The sequence below is a fragment of the Triticum aestivum genome, chromosome 3D (assembly GCF_018294505.1).
Source record: "Triticum aestivum cultivar Chinese Spring chromosome 3D, IWGSC CS RefSeq v2.1, whole genome shotgun sequence".
Classification (NCBI taxonomy): Eukaryota; Viridiplantae; Streptophyta; class Magnoliopsida; order Poales; family Poaceae; genus Triticum; species Triticum aestivum.
In genome coordinates, this window is record NC_057802.1 from 13,085,136 (window position 1) to 13,095,275 (window position 10,140).

Below are 10,140 nucleotides of genomic sequence, written 5' to 3' on the forward strand. Positions count from 1 at the left end.
ATAAGTCATGAAGAAAGCAGTAGCAATGAAACTGTAACGATCATAATGCCAAGCTAACGAACGGGTCTTGTCCATCGCATCATTCTCCTAATGATGTGACCCCGTTTTTCAAATGACAACATATGTCTATGGTTAGGAAACATAACCATCTTTGATAAACGAGCTAGTCAAGTAGAGGCATACTAGGGACACTTATGTTTTGTCTATGTATTCACACATGTACTAAGTTTCCGGTTAATACAATTCTAGCATGAATAATAAACATTTATCATGAAATAAGGAAATAAATAATAACTTTATTATTGCCTCTAGGGCATATTTCCTTCATCTTTTAGATGCCACACAGTAGATTTGTCATTGTCATTGATACTTTTAATTATTTGCATTGCTATTAGTTTTTAGATGGCGAGAATCGTGCATGTTCAGTATATTCATAAGGCAGCATTTATGAATACCGAGATTGTTGACAACAAGGAGGAAGTACTGACATTTGTTACAGATACTAGTTATGAGGAGGTTGTGGAACAAATAAAGATTGTGTTAAATTGCATGGATTGAGTGACCAAGTTGAACTGTTAAGAAGATATGATGTTGGGTCGGGACAAAAATATCTAATGAAGAAGATGTCTATCAAGTCGGATTTGCAATGGTGTGCATACAAGGAGGTGTTGCATCCTCGGAATGCAAAGCACTTCAATTATTTGCTAGCAAAGTGAATGGTCCTGTCTTTCATCTTGACTTGAACCAAGCATCATTAGATTATATGAGATTGATTAGAAGTGTGCAGATTGTCGAGGAAAGGATCGAAATGTATGCCGTCAAGGCAATGAGCCAATCATCAGCTGACCTCTGAATTCATCGGGTATAAATTCATGAAACATGTAACAAGGACCCGACCATTAAGATGAAGTTAATGATGAGTTTGGAAAAAAGATATTTTCAGATACAGAATGAAGTGTGTTAATACATGAAAGGCTAAGAAAATCGCTCTCAGAATGTTGTACGGTAGATGGGAACAAGCATACACCTACCTCACTAGGTTATTGGGAGCGATGGCCTATACGAACCCGGGCATGTATCATATGGTCGAGGATGATGATGGAGTGTTTCGTCGTGCCTTCTAGACTTTCGGCCCATGCATTGCAACTTTTCAGCACCATCAATCGTTTTTTCTATAGATGAAACATTTTTTGACATACAAATACATGGGCACACTCATGAAAGCATTGGCACACGATGCTAATGATCAAGTGTCCATGGCATTTGCTTTGGTGCCAGTCGACAATAGTCAATTTGGGAATGGTTCATGTGTCACGTGAGGAGAACGGTCATTGCTCTAGATAGGGAATATGTATGCATCATATAGGAAAGGCACCAAGGCATACTGAAGGTTGTGGATATTTGGCATTCCAGGGCATGTGAGGATGCACCACCAATGATGTATGAGTCATTTCGTCCCAAACTTTTACAGGGCATTGGTAAGAACAAGGATCTCTGTAAGGATCTAATTTCTGCATGTGTGGCCTTCATCGGTGGTGTGCTCACGAGACACATGAACAAAATCTACCAAACCATGATACATCATGTTCAAAGGGAATTATCTCATGACCATGTATGACCTTCAGCTGACATACATCACATCATCATCATGTTACTTATGTAGAAAGCATTCGACCACAATGAGGGTAATTATTCATGAACGACTGCCTGCTAATACTAGTAGAAAACAGGGCTTTGGTTCGGCCAGAAAAAAGCATTAATCCCGGTTGCATTACGAACCAGGACTAATGTGAGCATTAGTCCCGGTTCGAGCGGCTAGGGCACCGTACAGGCATTAGTCCCGGTTCAAATGGGACATTTAGTCCCGGTTGATGCCACGAACCGGGACTAAAGGGTGCGATGCCCATTAGTACCGGTTCGTGGCACCAACCGGTACTAAAGGTCAGACCTTTAGTCCCGGTTCGAGCCACCAACCGGTACTAATGCGGTTTGAGGCATTAGTACCGGTTTCATGGCACGAACCGGTACTAAAGGTCCCATTTTCAAACTCTACCCCCCCCCCACGTGGATCGCCTTTTCAGTTTTGTAAAAAGCAAAAGAAAATGATAAAAACTTCAAAAATTAAAATCCTTCTAGATGTAGTTATGTTACTACATGTACTAGTTAGGAAAATTTAAAAACTTAAATTTGGACATGTTTTGCAAAAAGTGTAGGGAAAATGTAAAACGGCTATAACTTTTGCATACGATGTCAGAAAAACCGTATAATATATCAAAATGTTCAGCACGAAAATCCGCATCCGATTTTGACCGCCTACGGCTTGTTTGCAAATTTTTAGAATCCTCAAATTCTAAAAGGAAAAAAAGTTATGCTCAAATTTTTGTTTTTTTTAATTTTTGTTAAATCTGGTCAAAGTGTGGTCAAACTACTTATTCAAGAAGTATTAGTGTTACTAAATAATTATTCAAGAATATTAGTGTTACTAAATAATTATTTCAGTTTTTTTGAATTTTGGTCAAATCTGGTCAAACAATGGTCAAACAATGGTCAAACTAATTATTCAAGAAATATTAGTGTTACTAAATAATTATTTCAGTTTTTTTGAATTTTGGTCAAATCTGGTCAAACTGTGGTCAAACTACTTATTCAAGAAATATTAGTGTTACTAAATAATTATTGTTTTTTAGAACAATAGTTTCAAACTCAAACAGTGAAATGTGTGACTTCATGCTCAAGCTAAATTCCTGAGGGTTAATAGGATTGACATCTTACTATTGTCAAGAAAACAACAAGTGCAGACTTGAAAACGAGGAAGAATAGAACCCGGAAGTTAAGCGTGCTCAGGCTGGAGTAGTGAGAGGATGGGTGATCGTCCGGGAAATTAGATGATTTGGAATGATGAGGGGTGATTAGAGATTAGAGATTAGAGATTAAATTGAGCAGTGACGAGGGGTGATTAGAGATTAGAGGTTAAAATAATTCAGAAATTTGAAAATAAACAAATAAAAAAACATAAAATTTTCTTTAGTACCGGTTGATGTTACCAACCGGGACTAAAGGTGGACCTCCAGGCAGCGGCCACGTGGAGGGCCTTTAGTCCCGGTTCGTGTAAGAACCAGGACTAAAGAGGAGGCTTTAGTAACGGCCCTTATCAATCGGGACTAAAGGCCCTTTTTCTACTAGTGTAATGAGTATATCGAGCTCGTTGATGTAGGACTTGTATCACCCTATAGAGCGCGCCACATACATTTCCACCCTAGTCCATGTTTACGTGACTATGGGGAAGCGCTCGAGATCCTCATCGTAAGACCATTTCCATTGACCAGGCGGGTACTTTCACTGGACGACCAACAGGGATCTGTTCCCACATCCAAACCTACAGGCCACACACAAAACCGCCAATGTAGGAGGTCTTCCTCTGCCTATAACATGCCTCGTCTATATGCATATTCAAAAACATGTTAAATTATGGCACTCTACACTACAAGAAAAAAAAACACATATGTTACATTTTGACCCAAATGAAAATATTTTATGTCATGAAAGTGGCACGTTCATGACAAATATACCGACGAAAACACGTATTGTCATCCTTGCCGAGGCCTGTTCAAGCTACTGCTCTCAAACCCCACTATCCTTGCATCCTCGTACTCCAGACATGTCGCCCCTCGTCTCTGAAACCAGCGCACGCGCACACTGTTGTCCACCAAGTCGTCGACGAGCCCACATCAGAAAGAAGTTGATTTGGGTTTTATAAAGCATGATTTATAGCGTTGGAAGCATGACTTTTATATACGGTGAAAAGAAATACAAAATTCTAAAGCGTTTACGGTGTTTGAAGCATGACTTCTGTGTGATGGAAATAAACTTGTAACCTTAAGGAAGCATTGTGGCTCGTGCAGCTAATGCCGTGGCTCATGAGCTAGCTAAGGCCCTGTTCAATAATCACCCGCTCTCAGAATCTACAGAGCGGGGAAACCGCAGCTCCTCCGATTTAAACTGCAACTCCGCTTCCGGAGTTGTGGAGCGGAGCAGTACCGAACAGGGCCTAAGTTTAGCTCTCTCTAAATATTTGTAATTTATAAGTAAAAGCTGTAATAATCGGCTTGACGAACCTCGAGGCTCTATCCTCAACGCGCATCGTGGACGATGGAAATGCATTCTAAAGTTGAAAAATCCAGCCATAACGACCTTCCCAGAATAAAATAAAAAATCACTGTATCTGGTAACAAGGAGACTGACGTGCGATATGTCAGCCTTCACCCCCTACGAAAACACACACGATTACCTTATTTGGATCTGTAAAATAAAATTTGGGTGGCAATTAGGGATAATAAATACTTTCTCAGGAAAGAAATAGTATAAAAACGTTTAATCACCGTACGTATTTCCCGATCCAACGCCTTCCAGCGAGCCAAACCAGCATACGCCACTACGTGGAAGCGGCGCGGCAAATCCAACGCGTGGCGCCCCGATCGCCCATCCGACCGACGCGGCCGGTTCGCCCGCCACGCCACGCCGCGCCGATCTTCTCCCCTCCCCTTAAAATTCCTCCTCCGCGCCCCGTTCCCGCACCGATCCCACGAGAAATCAAACACCCGCCCACGCCACACCACACCACACCACGCCCAGACGAACTGCTCCCTCCCTGCTCCGCACGACAGAGAATGGGCGCTCCCTCCACCTCGCCGTCGCCGTCGCCCTCCCCGCCGGCGCCGCCCGAGGCCTCCCCGCCGAACGACGAGGGCTCCTCGCCGGAGCTGCCGCTGCTGCGGCTGCGCTGCGGCGTGCAGCAGTACGCGTGGGGCCGGCGCGGCGCCGCCTCCCTCGTCGCGCGCCTCTCCGGAGCCCCCGACCCGGACCCGGCCCTCCCCTACGCGGAGCTCTGGATGGGCACGCACCCGGCCGCGCCCTCCGCCGTGCTCCCCGGCGGCGAGCCGCTCGGCGCCTGGCTCGCGCGCCGCCCCGCCGCGCTCGGCCCCGCCGTCGCCGCGCGCTGGGCCGGCGACCTCCCGTTCCTCTTCAAGGTGCCTGCCGCCTCCGTCCTCTGCTCCCTTGCCCGCTCTGCTCCTCTCAACCATGACGCGTTCGCGAAGCTGACCTGCGATTTTTCCGCGCGCGTGCAGGTGCTGTCGGTGGCGAAGCCGCTGTCGATCCAGGCGCACCCGGACAAGGGGCTGGCGGAGCTGCTGCACGCCATGCGGCCGGCCACGTACCGGGACGCCAACCACAAGCCGGAGATGGCCATCGCCGTCACCGAGTTCCGCGCGCTCTTCGGCTTCGCCGGCATCGAGGTGCGTCCGTGCGTCCCAACCGACGCCGCGTGCGCATTGTTTTGTCCCCGTGGTTGCGCCTCTGCATATATACGAGTATATTTTAATAATTTGTCATATAGATATAGAGTGTATGCGCCAAACGTGTGCGCTTGGACTGTCAGACTATTTTAGGCTCAACTGAATCTCGATAGGAACAAGCACGCCTTGACTTCTTCAGGATGCGAGGCACATGTTTAGATGCGTGTTCCAGAAGAAAATGCCATGGCAATTGTTTATTCTTAGTGCAAAAAATCGTCGAAAACTGCCACCCATTGGATCTAGATCGTGTGCCTCCGGGGGCGTTCGCTGGGATTTCACCCACAGCGAACGTTCGCTAGATAGCTTTACCAAACCAGGGAACCTCGCAAAAAAGAAACATAGCTTTACCGATTTTTTTTACCAGGCAAATGGTTGTTTCAACTCTTTCCTAGTCGATGTACATTTACATGTCCGTTACTTCCTGCTGGCTAGTCGATATACTCATCAAGCTGTCCATCAAGAAAAGCACATATATATTTGAAAAAAAAATGCATATCGGGCACGAAATAATGGTGTCCCACAACCAATTTTGCTGACATGTAAATATGAGGATCTATCTTAACACATAAATGCGACATGCGGGCCAGCCGGCTGTCGCACCTATCGCCCATCCAAGAAATTGTCGGTGTTGCTTGGAGATAGACACTGGTGCCAGAACAGGACACAAATTTGGGGTTATTATCCGGCTTTTCATATCTATTCCCTTTTGTTCTTTCCTTTTTTGAAATAATTCCCTTTTGTTCTTCGTAGAAGCTATTTTTCACCCCTATGTGTGTGTGTGGATTAAACTCAGGATCTACTACTTGTTCATTCCTATCAAGTTGAATTCTATGGTAAATGTATTGTAGTATTAAGGTTGAATTCTGTACAAGGCCATATGTAACCGATTGGCTATTGGTAGGCGGTAAATACAAATGTGCTCCCTCTGTAAACTTTTATAAGACGTTTTAGGTGATCTAAAGCGTCTTATAAAAGTTTACAGAGGTAGTAGTTTATAGGACGACAACTGAAAAGAAATTGGAAACAGTAAGTACAGTTATTAGGCTTTCACAAAACATGTTGCGACGAACATCCACCAGAAATAATACTTGGATTAGTAGTTCTTCCATATGGCCACCGAAGTAGTACATATTTGCTTTTTCACCTGCCTAAACAGGTAGCTTACAAACAGTTCCTAGATCAATACAAGAGCAAGTACAAATTTATACTTCCATTTTACGTTTGCTTTAATATTTTTTTCCATTTTGCTGTTGTCTTTGCTTAGCCGCACATATATCATATATGTTTGATGATATCAGGAGCAGATCACACATTTTCTTGCATAAAGGTTATCATTTTCTTAATAGAAAGAAAATCATTTGCTTCAAGAACAGGCACAATTTTACTGGCATCAATGTTCTCTTAGATGCCTTCTATCAGTTTTACTTGTAAAGTGATATGCTGTTTATACCATGGTGTAGGAGCTCAAGGATGTTATAAGGACTGTACCTGAAGTCGGAGGGCTGATCGGACATGAAGATGCTGACAAGCTTATGACTGTAAAAGAGTATCATGGTGGCAATGATGTAAAATCCAGTCTGCAATCAGCATTCGCTAAGCTAATGACAGCAAGTAAAGAAGCAGTTTCCGAAGCAGTTAATAAATTGAAGGGTCGCCTGAATGATGAGAGCAAGGTAAAAGCTTTCTTAATCTAGAACGTATGTGGTCATTTATATTTTCTTGATGATGGCAACCTGTTAAACCACACAACACGTAGTACTGAATGTAACCTGCTAAGTGACATCGTTGCCTCCAAAGCAAAAGTAAAAAACTATGTTGTTTACTACGCTGCATTTAAGATGTTATATGTAATACGGAAGATGTTAACATGATATTTTACACATGGTTAGTATAGATGACAAACTGAAGGTGTTGCTCCCAAAGCCTGAAAGCCCTATATTCATGTTGGATATATTACATTTGGACTAGGAACATTGGAAACTGTGAGTCTTCAGTACTGATAGGTAGATGCAAAAGCTACAAGAACACTGTATCGTCTTTTACTGTCAGATAAGGGTAAAAGTTGTGGTTGACCTGGTAGATTACTAGATTAAATTGCTAAGAACTATTGGTTGGAATGACATCGAGTTACTAGGGAAGATAAAGCTGGTAGAAGATCATAATACCAAATCATAGTTTTGTCTAAGATTTTACATTACTTAGATAAAATTTCTGCTGTATTTCCTTACTGTATGAAACGATCCTTGACAGAAGATGATGTTCAGCAGTATGGTGCATCATTATTCAGCAATGTACTTTTCATATTTCAAAAAAAAAAAGAATATTAATGCCATTTGACAAGCCTGAGATTCTGTTTTTGTTGATGATGATGTTCAGATTCGAACCTTAACAGAGAAGGAAGAGCTCGTTTTGTCTCTGGAGAGACAGTATCCAGAAGATGTTGGTGTTCTAGCCGCCCTTCTCTTCAACTATGTCAAGCTCAGTCCCGGTGAAGCAATTTATATCGGTGCCAATGAACCGCACGCATACCTGTCCGGGGAATGCATCGAGTGTATGGCTACTTCAGACAATGTGGTTCGCGCTGGTTTGACACCTAAATACAGAGATGTGCAGACCCTCTGCTCCATGCTAACATACAAACAGGTGAGTTTAGCTTGAAATTGTGCCGACTGTCGACCGTGGTCCTAAGAGATTAGAGCTTGCGTGTGCTAGCTTAATGTTCTCTCCTAGATGTTTAAACAGTATATTTTCTGTATGCAGATCTTCCCTGAAATATTGAGAGGGGTGCCTGTGCAGCCATACGTACGACGCTACACCCCTCCGACTGACGAGTTCGAGGTCGACTGCTGCTTGCTGCCTCCAGGTGAAGTGGTTGTCATGCCACCGGTACCAGGTCCATCCATCTTCCTTGTCATGACCGGGGAGGGCGAGGTTCAGGCAGACTCAATGTCAGATGGCGAGAAGGCGAAGGAAGGTGACGTCTTCTTCGTGCCTGCGCACACCGAGGTTAGGCTCTCTGCCTGTGGCCATGCGTCGATGCAGCTGTACAGAGCTGGGGTGAACAGCAGAGCATTGTACGCCTGCAACGCTGCTGCTGCGGGGAAGAGGTCCCAGCTGCAGAACATATGCGAAGTGGCGAGTTAGCTGGGGCGCCGATATACTGTATAGGCCGATCAATGAAAGTGCTGTCCAATGGACGAGTAAAAATAAGGTCCTTGATGTCTTTAGAACAAGGTCCCTTGCGTATAGGTCTTCTGCGTGCTCTCTGCTGTTATAGAGAACTAACTAATGGAGTTATTGGTGAATAATAACAAGTTTCAGTCGTTCTGTTACCTTGTACTTAGTAGTTGTTCAGTAACCAAGTGTAAAATCGTGGGGCTCTCCAGTTGAGAAGATAATTGGAGATGCTGAAAATACCAGCACCAGTTGTTTGTTCCTCTTGGTTACCAGGACAGGACCCAGGCGTGCCGAGGTCCGCTTACATCCCGTCGACGGCGTGATTCTCTGCCTCAACATGCTGAAGGTTCTGTTCTTGCTTCACTCTCACCATTTGTTCCGGGTTCTGGGTTTCAGATGCTCCAGTCCAGTGCATGACCATTTGCGCCACTTGTTCTGATCGCTTGTGTTGCTTTAAGCAGTGAAAAGCCTTTTCTTTTTAAGTTTATTTAATGGGTTTGCCGTCTGGGCTGTGTTACCAAGAGCAAGCAGAGCCTTGGAGTTTAAGCCTGCTCTCCAGTTCCAGACTTCCAGTGGCCGGATGTAAATCGTGCATTCTTCAGTTCAGAGGATAATTGGAGATGCTGAAAAACTGCTGATATACCAGTGCCTGTGCATTGCAGCGTTCTGCTTGTTCCTCTTGGTTGCCAGGTCCGGGTGGAAGATCACTGTCGGGACAAGACGGATCCGATCCGTCGACGTGGTTCTCTGTATCAACTCTCGACATGCTCAAGGTTCTGTTGTTGATTTCTGCACTGAAGTTTTGGGTTTCAGATGCGCCACCCCTCGACCCGAAACCCCTCTGAATTTGTCCCTGCTCCACTCGTCAAACATTAGTCCCAATGGTCGGCTGCACGCACGGCCAGTTTAATTCAAGCAGCTTCGGAGAACCGGTCAGAAACCGAGGCCTGTCATCGTCGTCGTCGCCCATGTCCGCGTGCTGAATTGCTGATGCACGCACTCGCCGGTCTCCGTCAACGGTAAGAGAGGTAAACAACTGAACATGTCGCACTCTCTCTTTCCCTTGCCGTGGTCTCAGGGAACCCCGGCTTTGCTACTGCCTGCCTGGCTTTGTTAAAGCAAACGTGTGGTATTTCGGCCGTCAGGACTTTCAGAGACTTCAGAGTTCAGAGAGTTTCGCCGGCTGAAGCAAGCTGCAGCTCTGCCGATCTGCCTTCCTTTCTTGCTCTGCTGAAGGAGTACTTAACAGCTGTTAACACTGACAGTAGGAATGAATGGATGGTGCTGAAGGCAGCCAGTGTTCACATTAGTTACCTGGCACATCAAGGAGGGAAGCTTCAAACTTGGCCTGCTGTCAGTTCTTCTCACTGGTTTTTCTTTCTTCCGGCTATTGTCTTCATTGTCGATGGCTATGTGTTTATTAGCAGGAAAACTCGGGCGAAGCAACCTATTGTTGTTTTCCAGCATGTGTGGAAAAGCAGTTTCCGTTTGGAAATTGGAAGATCATAGAGAAGTGGGTTACTAGAAGACGTGGGCAAAAGTTTACTACGCTGCATTTAAGATATTATATGAAATATGGAAGATGTTAACATGATATGTTTTACACATG

The 10,140-nt window shown here is 44.6% G+C and overlaps 1 protein-coding gene across 1 annotated transcript; it reads left to right on the forward strand.

Moving 5' to 3' along the window:
* Positions 1–4,555: 4,555 nt before the first annotated feature.
* Positions 4,556–8,686, forward strand: LOC123076890 (mannose-6-phosphate isomerase 1). Its single transcript, XM_044499037.1, has 5 exons — positions 4,556–5,027; positions 5,127–5,294; positions 6,815–7,027; positions 7,731–7,997; positions 8,115–8,686. The coding sequence occupies exons 1-5, from the start codon at positions 4,668–4,670 to the stop codon at positions 8,496–8,498; spliced, it is 1,392 nt and encodes a 463-aa protein (XP_044354972.1). The 5' UTR covers positions 4,556–4,667; the 3' UTR covers positions 8,499–8,686.
* Positions 8,687–10,140: the final 1,454 nt, after the last annotated feature.